Source organism: Denticeps clupeoides, chromosome 5, assembly GCF_900700375.1.
Source record: "Denticeps clupeoides chromosome 5, fDenClu1.1, whole genome shotgun sequence".
NCBI classification, from domain to species: Eukaryota; Metazoa; Chordata; class Actinopteri; order Clupeiformes; family Denticipitidae; genus Denticeps; species Denticeps clupeoides.
Genome location: NC_041711.1, coordinates 6,900,486 through 6,921,960, shown reverse-complemented (window position 1 = coordinate 6,921,960; position 21,475 = coordinate 6,900,486). Strand labels below are relative to the sequence as shown.

Here is a 21,475-nt window from a genome sequence, read left to right as displayed (position 1 = left end):
TTGATGGGAATGTGTTGTTTCAAAAGAAAGTCAGTTTTTCCAGGTCAAACCCTTTTTTGCAGAAACCAAGCTGAAAACACATGAGACATGCTGACTTTCCATGTTCCATAACTGGAGGTAACTAGAGCAGGCTAGATCTTAACAAATCTTAGGTGACCGCCTCCCCTGCTGCTATCCTCTTGTTGTGCTAGTTCCTGGTGTTAAAGGTTCTGGTTAATAAAAGGCTTCTCAGAGGTACTCAGCTGTGTCATTGTCTCTTCTCTCTACATCACAAAGCTTGTGGTGTCAGAAGTGGGATGGGGAGAATGAAATAAAGAGTGGATTAGACGCAAGCTTGCTTCAAAAAGCAATTTTCCAGCCACAAGGTGAATCGGACATCAACAACACCACAGGAAGAGATGCAGCAGAATCGCGGCAGGTCAACGCTATGACGAGGAGTGGCAGAGGCAACCAGGGGCATGAAGGGGCTGCAAAGCTTGGGTGCTCAGGTGGTCATGGAGACCCACAGCCCCGGGGAGGAGTTTTCTCTCCCGAAGATCCCTTCACAGGTTTGCTATTCACGGCAAAGAACAAGTGCCTGCTTGAACAATTGGCTGGATTGAAGACCTTTATATGTGAGTTTAGTCATCTGTTTGCGGTGAATTATAGCGGCTGCAGCCGTACAAGCTTGGCAGAGCAAGGGATCAACACGGGGGATGCTGCGACCATCCGGCAGATAGCGCGACGCCTTCCACTGTCACTGAGGGAAGAGGCAGACAACAAGATTAGGGAGATGTTGGCAGCGGGCATCATTCAACCTTCCCAGAGCCCTTGGGCTTCACCGGTGGTCCTAGTAAGGAAAAAGATGGGTCAGTGTGTTTCTGTGTAGACTACAGGCAGCTGAATGCGGTGACGAAGAAGGATTCGTACCCGCTTCCCCGCATTGATGAGGTCCTGGACAGCCTGTCCCGATCCTCCTGGTTCAGGTTGCTAAGGTCTGGTTACTGGCAGGTGCCATTGGCGTGGAGGCGCACCAGAAGACGACCTTCACAGTAGGCAGAGGCCTCTATGAGTTTGTGGTGATGCCCTTTGTAACAGGCCGGCTACTTTTGAGAGGTTGATGGAGAGGGTCCTGGAGGCAGGTGTTTCAGTGAGTGGAGCAGGTGCTACTCTCGCTAAACCCTATTCCTGGGACATGTAGTGGGGCATGTAGTTTCATGTTTGGGCCTTACACACGCTGAAAATCAGTTTAAAGCATTCCATTCAGATTCATGCTGAAACAAGCCCAAAACACTTGACATTCTTCATAGACACTGTTAGAAATTTTGTTTTTAAGTATTTCACAGTAAGATGTTTATGGGAAAGTTTTGTTTCAAGAGAAAGTATGTTTTTCAAGGTCAAACGTTTTTTACAGAAACAACGCTGAAAACACATGACATTTCACAATTTCCTCTAGGATACTGTTAGATATTTTGTTCTGGAACAAGTAAGTCACAGTGATATGTAACACGTAGATGGAAATGTGTTGTTTCAAAAGAAAGTCTATTTTTCAAAGTCAGAAACCAAGCTGAAACTTTCTGTGTTGAAAATTATGTTTCTATGTTGTCAGAAGGTAAAAATTGCCAAAAGGTTAGATTGCACTGTTTGGTAGCAACTGTTTCCTGTTACACGCGCTGAAAATCACAAAGCACTCTGTTCAGATTCATGCTGAAACATGCTCATAACACTCATAAGTTTTCTTCATGGACACTGTGTCAGGATAGGCTCCAGCTGGAGTCAATCTAGACTGCTTTTTAAAAGCCTTTGACTCCGCCCCTCTGCAGCGACGACATTTTCGTGGAGTCGGTCATGAATTTGACTTTCGTTTGTGAACCGGTTTGTGTTTTGAGCTCTGGCAACCGCCACATGCCTGCGGGTTTATATTGATCCCCGTTGTTTCCCCTGTTTTCAGTCATTGCACTGGTTTTGTTTCTGTTTACTAATAAATCCTTGGTTATATTATGTCCCGCCTCTGCGCTTCCTTCCCCCATCAGCTTGCTGACGTGACAGAATGCCGTCGCTCTACCAAAAACGCAGAAGGAGCGCCACGAAAGACGCAGCCAGGCATGTTATTATTTACTTATCAATTTACATTGAACTCATTTCGATTTTTTTTGCATAATTTTGTGATCATAGCATGATCAAAAGGGGGGAAGTGTAAAGGAAAATGTGAAAGCAAAATGTTTAATATGAAAGAAAAGTGTTTCTTAAGTGTTTCTCATGCAAAGCCAACATAACATAATCGTAAATCTTTGTGTTGACAGTCTTATCTTTGAGGAATGTCTGAGATCATGTTCTGTGCATGGTACTGGCAAGCACAGAAAAACTCCAATGCTTTGGTTGCGAAATCACTTGACCATATATATATATATATATATATATATATATATTAGAGGTGGGCATAGATTAATTTTCTTAATCTAGATTAATCTCACTGTAATCTTGGAATTAATCTAGAGTAAGCAAAATTTATCTAGATTCTAGATTAATCTATATTAATATAGATTAAAATGGCTCATTTGAATTCTGACTAAGGCATTCAGAATATGTGTGTTACCCAAAATAATGACTAAAAGTAAGTCTTTGAGAACGGGTTTCTCAAGGCAGGTGGCGCATTAGACCAGGGGCACATCTCCTGTTTCCAAAATGCACCACAAACTGCTTGAGAAAACTGTTCTACTATGATAATTGGTGATGAAAATTATGTTCAATAAGATGTACTTGTGTTCACCAACTGTTTATTCAGTTAAATAGCTGCATCCATGTTACCACGTCACGTTTGATGTGGTAATTTCACAGTTCGAAGAGTCGTTCTCGCCCCCTACGGTGCAATTCTGCTAGGTATACATCCGCGATAAAATATCAAGGTGAAAGTCATCATAGTGTAGCGGTTCTTCTTCTGCGTTGTGTAACTTTTTGATTTCGTTTCTTGAACCACAAATGATGAGCTGACACCCAAGAGATTTTCTGTGCAAAGTGTATTCTGTACAAAAAGCAAGGTTGCATCAGAACATCGCGTCACAGAACATCGCGTCTTTCTGCACCTCTCTCTACTCTCACAACTCACGCCATGTGTCCAAGAGAACTGAACATTAACATAAAGCATTCACAATTTACAATACTGCATTCCTGTACAAAAAGCAAAGGTCGCGTCAGAACATTGAGTCTTTCTGCACCGCTCTCTACAATATACAGTATTAAAAGAACATAAAAAAATATTCACAAAATAACACACATGCAAAATATTCCTTTATATGTACATAAATTAAAATGAAAGAAATAACTTTTGGCCATGTGTCCAAGAGACCTGAACCGGGTCTCAAAAACAAAATAAAAGTCTTTAGGAAATAAGAAAGAAGAAATATACTTATAAATCTAGTGTAACCATTTAACTCCGGCACAATAGCTTGCGACCCAACTTTGTGAATAGATTAACGGCTATATTTTTTTTTTTATCACCGATAAGAGTCTCACGTTAACGCAGCACGTTTTAATCGCCCGATAAGAGTCTCGCGTTAACGCAGCACGTTAACGGCGATAATGGCCCACCACTAATATATATACACACACACACACGTCAGTTAAAATAGTTAAAATAAGTAACTTTTTAAAATAAAAAAATTACTTTTTTTTTATTAATTAATTTACTCTATTAATTTAGACAAATTATTTTTTCAATCCACTTGAAATAATTAGTTAGAATTGCCATAACTTTAATAAGGAAAGAGAGGTATTTGTTTCCAATGTTTATTAATCTATAACATTTGCCATATACAAACAATTGGGTGCATTAAGTTTCTGTAATCAATTCTAATGTTAATGTTGTAAACATTTTACCATTAAAAATTACAGAAACTTCTAACCTCATCTTTAAGTGCAGCACAGAACACTAAAGGACTGACAGTACATTTTCATATGTATTTGTCAGGATTGGCTCCAGGTGATCGCTATCCAGGTGATAGCTGTTAAAAGTCTGTGACTCCGCCCCTTCTGCTGCGGCGACATTTTAGTGGACTCATTTGAGAACTCTGTCATGAACTGGACCTTCATTCATTACCTGGCAACCTTTTGAGTTCTGGCAAGTGCCACACGCCTGCAGGCTAGTTTATGTTGTTCCCCGTTTTTGTTTCACTGTTTTAAGGTCATCGCACCTTGTTTATTTGTGCTTATTAATAAATCCTTGTCCCCAGTATGTCCCGCCTCTGCGCTTCCTTACCCCGTCAGCTCGCCGTCGTGATAGAATGTCGCCGTTCCACCCAAAAGCACAGAGGAAGAAGGCAGAGAAGGAGCGCCACGAAAGACGCTGCCAGGCGCGGTGAAAGCGCGCGCCAGCAGGGAGTGCTGGAGAGACGCCCGTGTGGTCGGGATGATCTGCGGCAACACGAACCACCCACGAACCACCTGGGGCAGTGGTGGCCTAGTGGTTAAGGAAGCGGCCCCGTAATCAGAAGGTTGCTGGTTCGAATCCCGATCCGCCAAGGTGCCACTGAGCAAAGCGCCGTCCCCACACACTGCTCCCCGGGCGCCTGTCATGGCTGCCCACTGCTCACTCAGGGTGATGGGTTAAATGCTGAGGAAAAATTTCACTGTGTGCGCTGTGTTGCTGTGTATCACGTGTGACAATCACTTTCACTTTCATTCTGGTAGAGCGCTTTCTCCCCGGCGACCCATGGCACGCGGCGCCGCGTGATTACGTCGACCCCTGGAGAGTCAGCGAAACCCGGAAGCGGCAACGGAGGCGTTCCTCCAATGGAGAGATGGCCAGAATGGAGCTGATCGCGCCCTGGGTCCGGGATGTCAGCAGGGTGGACGACCCTCGGGACCACCGGTAGGAGGACGATGTCAGCAGGGTGGACGACCCTCGGGACCACCGGTAGGAGGACGAGATAGACGATGGAGTTGGGCAGTCGTTGCCGACAGAGCTGTAACAACAGCGAGGAGGAAGACTGCGACGCAGGGGTAAGCTGGTGGAACAGGGCGACGGGAGGTCGCCAGCCAGCAACTGTGCTGCCGGGACTGCCTCGCGGGGATTCCACCTCTCCAGCTCCGGTCGCCGACCAACCTTCTCTCTGCCCGAACGTTCCACAGCTAAACGGCAGCTTATCACCAGCACCCCCACCTGCTGTAGAGGACATCTACCAGCCTCCACGCCACACCCCCACCACCATCTCCAGCTACTCGCCGAGCCCAGTGTGGGACGTCCCTCTTTTCCCAGGATCCTTCAGTGGAGCAGCAGGTACATGCCGGTCTTTCATAACATCCTGTGGCATGTACTTTACTTTGCTGCCCTCCCTCTCAGACGCAAAGAAGATCACCACCATCCTCACGCAGAATGAGTTTTTGGGACTTCCTGGAGAGACTGAGGGCAGAGTTTGATCGGCCAGAGCCTGAGCCAGGGACCGAACTCTGCCCCACCACCACATCCAGCGCCAGTCAGGATCCAGTGCAAGAAGGTCCAGCAGAGGCGGGTGGCGAGAAGGTCGTGCGTCCCGAGATTCTGGCTGTGCCCCCTGAGGAGGTCCCAGAGAGCCCAGAGAGGGAGCCAGATGACCCTCTCTTCTGTTTGTCTGTGTGTGCGTGGCATTTGTGTACGTATGTCGCCCCCGCCTCCCCTCTTTTTGTCCACTAGATGGCGACACAGCAGCAGAGCCGAACCCCTGGGAGGAGGTTCCTGACCCGACTATGCTGGTCCAGGATGAGGTGGGCGAGCTCCAAGATACCTGACCATGCCAGGGAGCCAGCCCGAGGGACCGGGCTGCCATGCCGGACCATGTTGGGGAGCCAGCCAGAGGGTCCGGGTCCTCCAAGGGGAGGACACATCAGGGCAGGAGCCTTGTGTTTGCCGCTGTCTGCCCCGCCGCCTCCACTCCACAAGGACGTAGCCCTGGGAGGAGGGGCTCTGTCAGGATTGGTTCCAGGGGATCGCTGCAGCTGAAGCCAATTCTGACAGCTGTCTGTGAAGTCTGTGACTCCGCCCCTTCTGCAGTGGCGACATTTTGAGTTCTGGCAACCGGCAAATTCAAAATTTGTCACATACATAGTCATACACGGTATGATATGCAGTGAAATTCTTTTTGCGACTGCTACAGACCACAGTATTGCAAATGTTGCATGTATACAATGAAGACCAATATGCAAATATTGCAAACATAACCAAATATTACACTTTTACATCTTTAACATAAAATATGTGCATCAGGTAGGGAGAAGGTGTGCAAATGAGTGAAAGACAAAGTATATAAAAAAAAAAAAAGCAGTAAAAAGCGCAAAAATTTTTTTTGTGCAAAGTGATTGCACAAATCCACTTTGTGCAAAGCCACACTCCTGCGGGCTAGTTTAATGGTGTTCCTCAATTTTGTTTCACTGTTTTAGGCCATCACTGCTTGTTTGTGCTTATTAATAAATCCTTGTTCCCAGTATGTCCCGCCTCTGCGCTTCCTTCCCCCGTCAGCTCGCGGTTGTGACAGTAGTAACACATAATAAACGAATACAAGATGTTTGAAGCACAATCTGTGCTATATTCCAATAAAACATTTGACATTGTAATAAAATAAAATGGGTCAGCATTTGATATAACAAAATTTCAGCACAGAAGTGCCCAGAAGCTGGAGACTTATCCAGGAACTGAAGAAGTCTGTGCTTGACTACCACACTGTTCTATGTGGTAGTAGCCAAGTGGGTAACACAGGTGCCTATTAACCAGAAGACCCAGGTTCAAATCCCACTTGCTACCATTGTGTCCCTGAGCAAGACACTTACTGATTGTAAGTCGCTCTGGATAAGGGCGTCTGATAAATGCTGTAATGTAAAATGTAAATGTACACTGCCCACTAATCAACAGTGATGAAGCATATAAACATTTAAAAAAAGCATAATCTTACATAATTCCTTACAAAAACACACAACATTTGAATTTTAAATAAAACACAGGGAAGCAGGATCACAGCATTTGACAAAGAGCTTCAAACCATAAGTGCACAGTACATCTTAGTATGTATTAAAACATTTTACCATAAAATGGTTTATATAACAAAACAGAAAATGAACGATTAAACATTCACAACAATCTTCTGAAAAACTCAACAAAAACACAAAAAGATTGCCATTTAGTGTGACGCTGGCATTTGACCCACTAACTGAGAAGTTTGTTTTTGAGTGTGATGAATTGGGAGGAAGGCTTTGGGCGAAGTGTGTCAAGTCCCACAAAAAGTCTTTGGAACACCTCAAAAGTTTTGCAGAGTTGTGGTGGATACTGCAGGTTCAGAGCATATGTCATACCCATTAGCAGGCAACGTGCCCTGGCCAGATTTCCAAGATCAGTAAGCACTGGGATTCCCTCAATGATAATGCCCACTGCATTTGGTTCACGGCAGACATATATCTGCCTATTGCACATGTTCAAGTCCTCATGGACACTGCTCTCCGTTTTTCCCTGTATGAGAATTAACAGAACAATAAGTGGCAACAGAGAAAAATCTTCAAAAGCCAGGTGTGGTTAAGTGAAAGTTCTGAAAATGCCACTCTTACAGTTATATCATCAGATGATTATGACTCCTGCATTAATGTAAAACAAGGATTTCACTTTTGTGAAACTGCAGTTGAAAAATATGACAGTATTTTTTAAATCAAGTCTATTAACAACTGGAAGACCAAAAGGTTAATTTTGGACCCTGGTTCCTGCACATACATTTGGGTGTTTGTATGTGTGTTTTTGAACTTTTGACTGAGGTAGACTAGCTATTTCCACCCAATTACTGTATTTGTTCTAAGACAAGCTAACCAATCCCCAACTCCTTACTATAACTCAGTCAGAAGATCCTCAGTCAGTATCTGAGGAATAAGTGCTTTTCCCCAAAAAAGTCAAACTATGCTTTTTAAACAATACCTACATAGCTCTTGACCACTCTCTCCCATGTATTCAATCAGGCATCTCAAGAGTCACGTCTCTCTTCTTCACAACAAAGGTACTTGGATCCTATAGTTGGTAAGTGAATAATGAAAAAACTGAATCTTGCAGGCAATATAACAACACACAATGTTATTATCATTGTGGTTCTGTACTACCTATTCAACAGAGCTTGTATTATATATTAATTAGGAGCTGTAAACAAAATGTTCACCCAATTAGGCAAGACAAGTAAATAAAGTACTTATTGTATTCATATGCATCTGTTTGACACAACACTCAAGATGTGTAAAGAATTGGCAACCTTTCATTCTTATGCAATCTAATACTCCATAAAACATGTGGGGTGGATCTTCCCCACAAGTCTAGCATCACATTAACAACCTTGTTCGCTATTATTTGCCTTTAAACAAAAACTGAGTGAGCAGCATGTCAGTGATAAATCATTTACCTGGAATGGTTCAAAGAGGGCAGGCCATCTTTCTTTTAATTTTGCCATATCTGGGGACTGGGCAACCACTTCCATTCTTCTCAAGCTATATGTCCTGGCCATCATGTCATTTATGCTTTTGACGTCCCTTTTCTTGCTGGCTTCTATTAGGTCAAGCCTCACATTCTCAAGGCTGCTGTCTGTTTCACCAGAAGGGTGCTGAGGCAGGTAATTTACTTTTGCCCTCTTTGGTTTCTTGATGTTTTTAGAAGGTTTTCTGTCATCTCCCATCTGGTATTTCATTGAGTTTATCAGGAGTTCAGGGCTTCCCAATGCTTTACGTTTGGTATGATAGTTTTCACATTTGTATTTCATGCTTTGTTGCCACCCATAAATTCCATTAAAAGATCCAGGCTCCTTTAAACATGGATGTTTTTCTATTAGTGCCTGTGCTACTGCAGACCTCTGGGCATCATTGGGGTATGCTGTGTAGCAAAACATGGCCTCTGCTAGGTGCTCCAAGATATCCGCTTTGACACTGGGTGATGTCAGGAGGGTGCCATCTCTTAAATAAATCTCATTACCTTGACTCATAGCCAGCTCAGTGTTGTGTGAGAAAGTTGGAATTCGAAATACAGCAGGCAATGGATTTTGCCTTTCAGAGGGCGAAGGAGACAGAATCACAGTATCATCTGAGTCAGAGTGTGTCACAGACTTGGATAAAGAGCACACACTGGAGGTATCAGGGGTGCTTTCCTGGGGAACAACGGTCAGTGTTATGTTTAGCGGAACATACACATACTTTCTATAGCTGCACAATTAATCTAATCGCAATCGTAATCGCGATGTCAGTCTGTGTGATTACATGAACGCAAAAAGCTGCGATTTAAATGATTAGTACATGGATTGAATCAGCAACATATCACTCATTCTCTCAAAGTTTGCGAGCTGACTGAAGTCTCACTTCAGTCGAATGTGACATGTTTGGTCACATGACTTTCGATTCGGTTCAATGGAGACCTCAGATTCGTGACTCACATAGACATATGGGTAGACGCCGCATGACGAGCTGCATCGTACGTCAACGTCACCGCCATATTGCGATAGGCTCTGCTGTGGAGTGAAGCATATACATGTCTATGGAGAGAAGTGCATAAAAATGCCTCACTGGAACATGCAGAAAGATTGTGGGCCACTTCTCCCATAGCTGGAAGAAAAGAGTGGCTTTAAAGGAAAGACGAAGAGAGCTCAACCTCCAAGAGCATGCCATGTTGACACACTGCCCAACACAATGGGGTTCTACTCAGAAAATGATAGCAAAAGTCCTGGAACAACAAAATGCTTTGTCCAAGGTTCTCTCTACAGACTGCAAAGTTCGACACCTACTACCCTCATGGCAAGACCTGGAATCTGTTAATGTAGCGGGTCCCGGCTAGATCCCCGCTGGCAGATATATATGTGTGTTTACAATCCTCTCCTGGAAATATATTAAATATTACAGAGAAATCAGTGACGCAGGAACACCGTTGCTCATTCTCCATTAACTTGGATAATCTTTATTATCAACTTCAATTTAACTTTGTTTCTGCAATCATGAATTGTTTCCTGTTATCTTGTCTGCTTTTACATTTAAGCCCCATTGGATGACATAAAGCAATATATTCTTGCAAGGTCTGTTTTCACATAAATGTATGCTCACCTATCTTACAAACATTAACTTATCAGAATTTGTATGAAACCAAAACTAAATATTTTCCATTTAAGTCACGTTTTGATCTATCATCAATCATATCTGCACATTTCTCTTTAACATCTGTCATCTTTGTCCTCTTATCAAAGAGTATTGTTGTAATAACTGTACATTCTATAAGTGTTCACTTTATCATGATGATCATTCTCATTTGCAGTTAAGTCTTGTTACATTTACGCTATAAGAACTCACACTTCAAAATAAACATCTCTGCCTCATAACTTTGGCACTCAGTTCCATGAGCGTACTCCGTATTATTGTAATATTAACACACGTGCGTCCTTAACCATGGTCGCAGCCGTAACTGATCTTATGCTGTACATTCACATTAACCTTTTAACACACATAGTTGTTTTCTACTCACGCTGAAATAACCCGTCAATGCCCCAAAACCGTAAGAAATAAATAAAACACACTGTCAATTTAAGCTGTTCACACATTTTACGTGTTTTTAATTTACGGAGCACACTTCACTAGGAACTCATATAAACTTAGAAACATCTGGAGTCACATAAAAGGTGTGTCACGGACCTGGAAATATATTAAATATTACAGAGAAATCAGTGACGCAGGAACACCGTTGCTCATTCTCCATTAACTTGGATAATGAGCTCAGCTTGCTCTGCGCCTCGCTGAGTGTCCCTGTGTAGCGCTGCTCGCGATTACTGCCACCCTGTGTCTATTTTGGGAAATACATGTTGTGTGGTTTTCCGTACTCTCTCATTGACATCCAATTATGAAGATCAGAATAAAATAAAATACAGTTGCAATAGAAGGAAAGGAAACTAAAATAAAATCTCAACAAAACTTATTTTGTGAGTGTCACATTAACAAGGCACTTGGTCCACTCCAGGACTTCACAGATGCCCTCTCTGGTGAAAGTTATGTGAGCATATCTGGCTGAAGAGGAAGGGGACACCGATCTGACCAAATCACTGAAATAAAAAATTCTGAACTACCTCAACCAGAAAAATAAAGGAACACAAGACCTGCTGAACATGACCACCTTGCTAGACCCAAGGTTCCGAACACAATACATATCCGCAGAAGACACCCAAAGATTAAAAGAACAGGTCATCTCAGAGTTGACAGTGAGTGAAACCACTGAGTTTACTTAACTTCTAATAACTCAGTGTTAGAGATTTCTAAAAGATTGTTTTATTTGTTTTAGGAGATTCTCCAGCTGCAGCCTGTAGCACAAAGGACTGGCACAATGGAGAAAGGTAACCTGGATGACGTGGAAAACCCACTTGCAGCTAAAGCCAAGAAGGGAAGTACACACACAGCATCACTGTCAGCAAAATGTTATCCCATTGCACAGTTTAAAGAAGCAGTGGTTGCTGAACTGAATGCTTACATTTTCATGCCATCTGAAGACCATGAAGAAGATCCATTGAAATGGTGGAAGGTCCACAAAATAAACTTTCCAAGGTTGTGCAAACTAGCACAAAAATATCTGTTCATACAAGCAACTAGCTCTGCGTCAGAGAGAGCTTTTAGCACTGGTGGTAATGTAGTGTCAGCTCATCGCTCCTGTCTGAAACCAGATAAGGTTGACATGCTTGTTTTTTTGGCAAAGAATCTGTGAATAGATACATGGAATGTTTCTGAGAGATTTCTAAGCAAAAGTTGGTTATTTCCAATAAGCTTGAGATGTCAATAAACTAATATATTCCATTTATATCCACCAGTTGCTTTTTCAAGTAACTGTAGCAAGTATGTTGTATGTCTTTCTTAAAATGTACCTTTTATTTTTGAGAAAAATGTTTTCTTTATTAAAAAAAGTTCTTATTTATTGTTTTATTTATTTCCACTAACTGCAGTATTAGGAAAATAACATTTGCAGTAATTTAAAGTTTTTTGTGATTATTTAATTTAGTAGAATATTGTATTTTGAAAGCACTGGGCATTTCAAGTTGTTATAAGTAGTTTGTAATTAAACATTTGAAATTAAACATTTAAATTAAACAAATTAAACATTTCACTATTAGTAATTTGTATGCGACTTTTCATTGATATACAAGCAAGTGCCCTTTATCATATCGCTATCGCATATCGCAATATTGATCTCAAAAATTGCAATATGTCTTTTTTCCCCAAATCGTGCAGCCCTACTTCTTTCAGTGTGTCTTTATCTTTGAAACTCTTCATCTTTGTATTGAACACTGATTTCAGTGGTGATGGCAAATTGTTCTTGGATGGCTGCAACCGATTCATCAACAGTTGAGGGTATGCCACTTCTTTTTGACCTTGTGATCAATGAGGACCCGGAATCTGTTGGTTCCATGTCTAGAAAGACAGATGAAACAAATAAATTATGTAAAGTCATACTCAACACTGGAGACAGATGTGGCACTTTAATATCACCATGAGCTTTTATGCAACAATATAGGCTGACGGGACAAACATCACTAAGGTTTTGTTGTTCAACAAGAGTTATGTGATCTGTCTTCTCAAGATGAAATCCACGATAGTGTTCATCATACTAGGACATGAGTGTTTTCACAATAAAATGCACCCTTTCCCCAAAAAGGGCAATTTGAACAATCTCTGCAAAATCAGGAAGACCAGCAGTACCACCATAGGCCACGATCATGCCTTTTGAGTACCTTGTTCCATGGAAGGTGACTGTATCAGCCAGCTGTACTTGAGACTGACAAGGAAACAGATGCTTGATTGATTCCTGAACACACAGTCACACAGTGGAAATAGCTCAGATTTTCAGTAAGTGGGCAGGCATTTTTACTATACTGACAGTATAGAGAAAAAATGTGTTTTCAGCTTGTTTGACCTTGAAAAAGTGACTTTCTTTTGATAAAACACTTTCCCATCAACATTTTAAACATCTAACACTTTGAAATACATACGAACATGACAAACAAACAGGAGAAATAAAGAGAATTAGAAATTTCATGTGTTGTAGGCTCTTTTTCTGTAAAACTATGTTTGACCTTGAAAAACACACTTTCTCTTGGAACAACACTTTCCCATCAAAATTTGACATGTCTAACACTGTGAAACACTTTAAAGCAACACTTCTAACAATATCCTTAAAGAAAGTTTGATGTTTCATGTGTTTTCAGCTTTGTTTCTAAAAAACTATGTTTGACCTTGAACGGAGTGCTTTAAAGTGACTTTTAGCACGTGCAAGGCCCAAACATGAAAAGGTTGATCCTGGCCAGAGCATTCTAATCTTTTTACAACTTTTTCATTCTTACAACATAGAAACTTAATTTCCAACACAGAAAGTTGAAGAAATCAGCGTGTCTCATGTGTTTTTAGCTTGTTTTGTGCAAAAATACATTTGAAACAAAGATAATTTGAAATGTCATGTGTTTTAGGCTCTTTTTCTGTAAAACTATGTTTGAGCTTGAAAAACACACTTTCTCCTAGAACAACACTTTCCCATCAAAAGTTGACATGTCTAACACTGTGAAACACTTAAGAACATCCTTTCTAACATTATCCTTAAAGAAAGTTTGATGTTTCATGTGTTTTCAGCTTTTTATGTTTGGGCCTTACACGCGCTGAAAATCTGTAAAACTATGTTTGACCTTGAATGGAGTGCTTTAAAGTGATTTTCAGCGCGTGTAAGGCCCAAACATAAAAAGGTAGATTCCGGACAGCGCAATCTAATCTTTTTTCAAATTTTTCTTTCTTACAACATAGTAACTTCATTTCCAACACAGAAAGTTGAAGAAATCAGCATGTCTCATGTGTTTTCAGCTTGTTTGACCTTGAAAAAGTGACTTTCTTTTGATAAAACACTTTCCCATCAATATTTTAAACATCTAACACTTTGAAATGCATAAGAACATGACAAACTAACAGGAGACATAAAGAGAATTTGAAATTTCATGTGTTGTAGGCTCTTTTACTGTAAAACTACACTGTAAACCCGAACAGTACTACCAACTTATAAAAAACGAGAACACCATAATTAAAATCGATTAAATAGTTTATTGAACTTAAAACTATAGCACTTTTTGAACAAATGACTTAATGTTAATTTAGCGTTGCTCGTCATTTTTGAGTATTCATTGTGTATGAAGTGATATTTTAAAGTATACGACGTCATCTACGTCAGGACGTAAGCCATCGTTCTACCTGACGCTACCAGAAAACATAACCAAGATGGCGGACACTCATGCGAGTCTGGACGCATGTGAGGAGATTTGTAAGTAAATGTTTTTTAATCTGCTTTTTATTTTATCGTAATAACTATATCTTTTAAACGTGTTTCGCGTTTTGCGTTGCTGTCTTTTTACCGGTATCGGTTCCGGTCTCATTGATAATGTCGAAAGCTCCACAAGCATCTCTGCATTGCTTTGCTTCGCGCGCATTTTTTAACCTTTAACCCACTGCCATATTTAATTTATAAGTAACGTTAATATTGTAATCCGTTAGTCGGCGGAACCCAGTCAGCAACATAGTTTTGGCCTGTAAACTATGATGATTTTGTGGCTATTTGAGCTGCCAGAGAGGAACACACTGGGCATTTGTAACTTGATTAAGTAATCCGTGTGCACGGTTTACTTTTTTTTCTCCTCCGTGACACCTCCGGGCTCCGTTCTGGAAAATGCGAATTTATGCTTGCCTTCAGCTGTTAATGTACTTGCGGCTAGCTGTAACTTTTATCCATTACGTTAAGGATAATGACACAAAGTTAGCAATACATTGGAAAAATAGTTAATAATAAGAGTTGTGAAATCTAGGGTTTGGTAGAGACACCGGCAGGCTGGCATTAACATTTACATATTTTTGGCCTTGTAGGCTGAAGTGGATGCAGAGTCTGTGAATGTGGTAAGTATCCTTTTTTCGTTTACTTTAGATATTTTTAACAGCTTCACACGTAACCCTGCCTTGAATATTTATCTAATTTTGTATAGATCAAGTTAGCAACTGAGTGAAGTAGAATAACGTGTTCAGAGTTTACAAAGCAATGTACAAATTGTACAAAACAATGACTGAAACATGCATTGGCTTTGGCCTCATTGGTCGACTTTGTAGCATTTGCCAGATCTAATATATTATAATCATGAAAACTGAAATGCTGGTATTTTTTGTTTTCCTGTATAGATGTAGAGTCCCTGTTATTGTAAAGACCTGATTCAATTCCAGTGGTAAGTTACATAACACAGTGTAATGTTAAGGCTAAATTTCTTGGTTTTAAATGAAAGTATTCTCTCCAATTGTAGGGTTCAAAAAAATCAATGGAGTGGAAGTGCAAGTTGTGTGCTGTCTCCTCAGACACCCGGGCACAGTTATTTCGGCACTACCGTTTAAAGCACAGTCATTACTCACAAGTTAGCCCTTTGCCATGCCTCTATGACTCTTGCATTTGCACATTTCAGTCATTTAATGCACTGAAAATTCATTTGTCACGGATTCACAAAGACACACAGAGAACTCTTGATAGTGAAGGATCAAAAACAGGATCTTCATTTTTTACCTGTCCCTTGTGTGGCCTCAAAGAGCCCTTCTCAGAATCAAACATGCTCTGCCATTTAAGGAGCCACTTGAAGAACCATGAAAATGTGACATGCCCATTTAAGAACTGTACCTACCACACCAATGTGTATTCATCATTTAATGCTCACCAAAGTAGGAAGCATTCTGGAAGTTCATATTGTATCAATAGAAAATGACAGTTCCCCAGTCACAAGCACTGCAGACCTTAATGCAGATGATCCAGTTCCTTGTTGGATTGCAGACACTTCAACTTCTGTTCCTGAGGCTGAAAGTGTCAACATCGGAGAGTTAAGAGCCCACTTACACCATAATTTGTCTTCCCTGTTTCTGAAGATGCAAACTGTTCTTCATGTTTCTGACATGGCATGTCAGGAAATAGTTGATCATCTGTCAGATATATTTTCCTTATCGCAACCTCTTATCAAAGATACTATAAAAGAGATGCTACAACAGCATCATGTATCTCCTACTGAAGCTGTCTTGAATGATTTGGTAAATGCTGTTAACGACACAAACATTTTTGTCAGTGCCACAGCTAAAGGTGAGGACTTGTCTTCAAATAAACAAAGAAAAACATATTTTGAAAAAACATTTCCTGTGGTAAAGCCAGTGCAGTACGTGTTGGAGCCTGGGCGCACAGTTGTTTATGTCCCAATACTTCAGATGATCCAGGAAATATTCAAACATACTGACATCCTTGACCGAATAAAGGAAACAAAGGCATCACAGGAAGGTCATTATATGAGCCATAAAGATGGCAAGTATTTCCAGGAGAATACTTTGTTGTCATCTTCAGAACTGTCACTGCCATTGATTTTATACATAGATGATCTAGAAATTGCTAATCCACTTGGGACTTCACGTAAGATCCACAAACTCTGTTCAGTCTATTGGATGTTTGCTGATCTGCCATCTAAATATCGATCTGCACTGCATGTCATTCAGCTTGCTGCCCTATGTAAGGTACCAGACCTTCACAGCTGTGGCTATCAAAGAGCACTTTCTCCTTTGTTGCAAAACCTTCGCTGCCTTGAACATGATGGGGTTTTTATCGAGTCCCTTGGTCAGTCAGTTCGGAGTACTGTTTCAGTGGTTGTAGCTGACAATCTAGCAGCCCATTCCTTAGCAGGTTTTGTGCAGTCTTTCAGAGCTGGATATTTTTGTAGGTTCTGCAAAGCTACACGAGAAGAGATTCAATCTTCTGCTGTTGGAGATGGTGAATTTACCCCAAGGACAAAAGCCAGCCATGATCATGACCTGCAGGATGTTTTACAAGGGGATGGTCAGAGTCAGTTTGGTGTCCAAAGAGACTGTGTCTTGAAAGAGAGTTTGCAGTGTTTTCACACAATCACTGGTTTCCCGCCTGATGTCCTTCATGATCTTTTTGAAGGCATTGTTCCAGTGGAGTTGGCCCTGTGTATTCAGGAGATGATTAAGCTCAAATATTTTACCCTGGAGTATTTGAACAAGAAAATTGTGACATTCCCATACCAACATGCAGACAAGACTGACAAGCCACATCCCATTCCCAAGAACTTTGCAGGAAAGAAGACCATTGGTGGCAATGGTCACGAAAATCTCACATTATTGAGACTACTCCCATTGATGATTGGCAATATGGTTCCTGAGGAAGATGGTTTTGGAATGTTTTGATGGATTTGAAGGAAGTTGTGGAAGTGGTGCTATCTCCAAAATTTGATGAAGATTCCATTCAGTATTTGAAAACTAAGATACAGGATCACAGACAAATCCTTCAAGAGGTTTTTCCAGAGTTCCGACTGCGCCCCAAGCATCATTATCTGGAGCACTATCCAGATCTCATACGTTGTTTTGGGCCCATTTGTGGACGATGAGGTTTGAAGGTAAACGCAGATTTTTTAAGCGTGTAATTCATGATACACAAAACTTCAAGAATGTGCTGAAAACACTAGCAACTCGGCATCAGCACATGGTGGCATACTTCCTCAATACACCATTCTTCAAACCACATCAGCAGATTACAGATGTCTCTTCTGTTTTGGTGTCATCGCTTCCTGAAGTTGCAAAAGTTCACATTGAACAAAAAACAAACAGCAACATGATATACAGCACATCAAGGATCATTATTGATGGAACTAATTTTGATGTTGGAATGTTTGTGTCTGTGGGACAGGAAGGGGGACTTCCCCAGTTTAGCAAAATTGAGTCGATTCTCCTTGTTTACAATGATGTGACATTTCTTTGCCAAGAACACAAGTCATGGTACATTGAACACCTGAGGTCATATGAGCTTTCCCCAGGGAATATGACTGTCCACAGCCTATCCGAGCTGAATGACATTTTACCCCTCTATGCATACAGGGTTGAAGGAAAAGTGCTGTTGACACCCAAACGCTTCATACTTCTTCACTAATAGTGTACGTATGACTGTTAATTTAAACCAACTGCAGATTGTGACTGTAGTTCAGATTTTAATACATATATATTTTTTAAAGTTAGAATTTGATTTTTTTTTTTTTTGTGATCAGCAAAGCCTAAAAAAGCTAAATTCTGCAGCGCTTTATCCTTACATTCTAAGGTCTTTATACTAATCAGTCATAATATAATAGTGTGAGAATAACTTTAATTTCTGTATGTTTAAAAAAATGTTAATAAATATGCCATGCCTGTTTTCATCAATTGTTTTGTTTGTCCTCCAGACGATGGCAGCACCCCAGAAATTCATGCTGCGTGTTTACATTGCCACAGATATTGCAGTGAAAGTAACTTTGACTGGACGACCAGAATCAGTGGATGATCTAATCCAAGACTGGATTTTGAGTTTACCCTGCAGTATGAGGATGCAGATTTTAATGGACAACTGAGCTGTCTGATTGATATTCAAGAGTTACCAGAGAAGGGAATACTCAAAGTTGTTAGATCAGAATCTGATGCCAGCTCACTTGCAAGTTCTAATACAGAAATCCTTCCTCATGTGCCTGTAAGCGAGCGTCGGAAGAGCTGGCCTGACACTTTTACTGTGCCTACTTTTTCCTATGAAGTCGAGCATGTGCTTGAAGAGGGAAATATTGCCTATGACAGATCTGGAAAGACACTGAAATTATCCAGGGCCCAAAAGCACAACATCCTAGAGAGCATGGCATCAGTAATCCATGGTTTCAAACCTTACCCAAGTGACAGGGATGTGGGTATGGCAGCAGAGGCTCTTGTTAAAGCTCATCCATGCCTTAAAGAGCCTGGAAGTGAAAATGGATGGTATGGATGGAAGATAAGCCTTAAATTCAAAATGGGCAATTACCGTACCAAGCTAGCCAGATCTGGATGCCTGGAGGTGTCGGTCAACACAGGCAAAAGAAGTAAGAACAATCCTGACAAAGACCCTCCCCACTCCAACATAAAACGAGCAAGACGAGCAGAAGTGAACTTCCTTCCAAACTTTCCAAAGGGACAAAACCAGGCTAGTTTGGAAGAAATGAGATTAGACATTCTACACGAAGTTGAGAAGAGTGAGAAAAACCTGTTGTTGATAGATAATTTAATGCAGATGACATTTTCACTTCGTCGCCATGAGATTGTACAAGAAAACCCATTGTTGAAAGACTTCCTGGTGAAATGGCCAGCACTTCAGATTGAGTCGCAGGTAAAACAAACACTAACAAACTAGTTGTCAGTGAGACTTGAACTATTGGAGTTTGTTGCTGTTTATTAGCATTTGGCATTTGTTGAAATTTATTGAATGTGTGTGAATTGGCTACTACTTAATCTTTCAAAGATAGCAAAAACTTTTTTCTATCAAGATGATTGCATTATATGTTTCTCTAAGGCTGTTTTGATGTCATTTATACATTTGTGTATTTATGATTTTGTAGGTTTGTGCAGAGTTTCATCGCATCACAAACACCAATCTTCGAAACCCGTTCTATGCCGAATTGGACAGGCATACACCACGACTTTTTGCCTTGTACAGGCAAAAAGCGTCACATACTGGCAAGGTCTTGGAGGTGCTGCGTGACATCCTCAGGATTTATGATCGTGAGGTGAGTTAAAGACTGTACAACTCTAGTATTGAACCCAGAATAACTTTGCTTGTTTGTTCATTGTTATTTTTGCTTGTCTTTCAAGGATATGCATGATATCAACATAAAGCGCACTGTGGTTCTTTGTGCCCTAGCAGTGTACTTACGTGAAGATGACCCACAGTTTTTTAAGACATGGAATGTAAGTGTCACCAACAGGATCAGTGCTTATCAGGGTTTTTTAATCTTAGCTTCATTAACAAATTACCATAACAACATATATTCAACTTTTTTTCTCTACTGTTGCAAATTCTCTATGTATGTTCTTGTCTAGTTTTTAAATTTGGGCCAATTCAGTGTAACTGAAAAGGCCTACCTGGTTAAGTATGATACTATATTAAAGTGATAGTTAACCAAAAAATTCTGATGATGTAATTCATTACTAGACATGTTTACAGTTGGACACTCTTTATGCATTCCAGGTGGAGGATTCAGATGAGCCAGACATCACTGGTACCCCTCTTGCCCTTGTGATGGAAGTCACTGAGAACACTGGTCCTGTCTGTTTCAATCCGGCAAGGACCGCTGTTCTGGTGGAAGATGAGTTTGTGCTGAGCGACATCCCCACGTTTCCTGAGGCTTTTGTGTTTCTCTTTGGGTTAATGTATGCATTGCATTTGGATTACCCAAGAAAATTTATTCACACCTTCACATTCATCAAGAAAATGCTGATGGGGCTTGATGATGGTAAACCTCTGAATCCCTGCTTGCTCAATCTCAAAAATGAACTATTACTTACATTGTAGGCAAATTCCATCTTGTCTACAAGTGCTGTTTTTAAGTGCTTGGATGTTTTCATTGGGTAGGTTGTGTCCTGGCCACCAAATCTATCTTGATTTTACTCTGGGTTTGTTAGTTCCTGCTAAGTAGTTTTGTAAGCATATGTTGTAGAACATGTAGTTTTTATATTTGGTATGTTGTCTTCTGCACCAAATCTACCTCAGTTGCACTTCTACAACAAAAACTTTTTGCAATCAGTTTGTATTTTTTTATTCTAAGGTGTTTTACAAGTGTATGTTGTTAAACATGTAGTTTAAACATTTGGTAGGTTGTTACTTTAATATTGTCACTTCCTCTGTTTATCTCAATTTGTTTTATAAGCTAAACATGTAGTTTACAGCAGTTTTACATTTAGTAGGTTTGTTTATTTTAAGGTTGTTTACAAGTGTCTATTGTTTAACATGTAGTTTAAACATTTGGTAAGTTGTTAGACCTACCTCAGTTGCACTTTACACAATGAAACATTGTGTAGTTTAAAGCATTTAAATGTTTACATTTACATTTTTTACAATCTATCTCTGTTGCATATTTCATGCAACAAATACTTGGTTTTGAAATCAGGTATATATTATTTTTTGTGTTTTGACTTATTCATTTATTGTTTTTATTTCCTATAAATTTAAATTTTTAACATTTCTTTTTGACGGAGCTTTATTTATTTTATTTTATTGATTTTGATTTGCCGTGTTGCAAAATAATGGCAATGGATGTAAAAAAAATTGTAATCACTGTTTTAACACTTTCCAATTTAGTGTGTTACATGTTTACAGAGATTTATATAAACAGTCATACAAAATAGACAGAGAATTTAAAAGTAAATAAAAACCCTTTAATTATATGTCAACAGTTCTGTGTGTGCTTATTTTTAGTATTTTGAACTCAAATATGTATCAGGCTATGAGTTATTCAAAATGAGTTTATTTCTTGAATAAAACGTTATTTATATAAGTGGTAATTAATTAAAAACAATAAGTATTGAAAACATAACTTTAGTGTATTATATGTACAGTTTTAAGTACACTGAACTTAAAATAAATAAAAAAGGAAAGAAAAATATTTAAGTT

The 21,475-nt window shown here is 40.2% G+C and overlaps 1 protein-coding gene and 1 long non-coding RNA gene across 2 annotated transcripts in view; both read left to right on the top strand.

The window, feature by feature from the left end:
- Window positions 1-7,973: 7,973 nt before the first annotated feature.
- On the top strand, window positions 7,974-11,328 carry LOC114790528 (uncharacterized). The gene is made up of 3 exons (XR_003749820.1): window positions 7,974-8,002; window positions 8,526-8,582; window positions 10,958-11,328. It is a non-coding gene; the product is annotated as an uncharacterized LOC114790528 (long non-coding RNA).
- Window positions 11,329-14,238: 2,910 nt separating this feature from the next.
- Window positions 14,239-21,475, top strand: part of LOC114789846 (uncharacterized) — an 8,666-nt gene continuing 1,429 nt past the window's right edge. Inside the window, exons 1-7 of the mRNA XM_028979252.1 lie at window positions 14,239-14,281; window positions 16,743-16,864; window positions 18,255-18,317; window positions 18,389-19,195; window positions 19,425-19,592; window positions 19,678-19,773; window positions 20,054-20,235. Of these exons, the coding sequence (XP_028835085.1) occupies window positions 14,239-14,281; window positions 16,743-16,864; window positions 18,255-18,317; window positions 18,389-19,195; window positions 19,425-19,592; window positions 19,678-19,773; window positions 20,054-20,235 (1,481 nt within the window). The remainder of the gene's footprint in view (window positions 14,282-16,742; window positions 16,865-18,254; window positions 18,318-18,388; window positions 19,196-19,424; window positions 19,593-19,677; window positions 19,774-20,053; window positions 20,236-21,475) is intronic.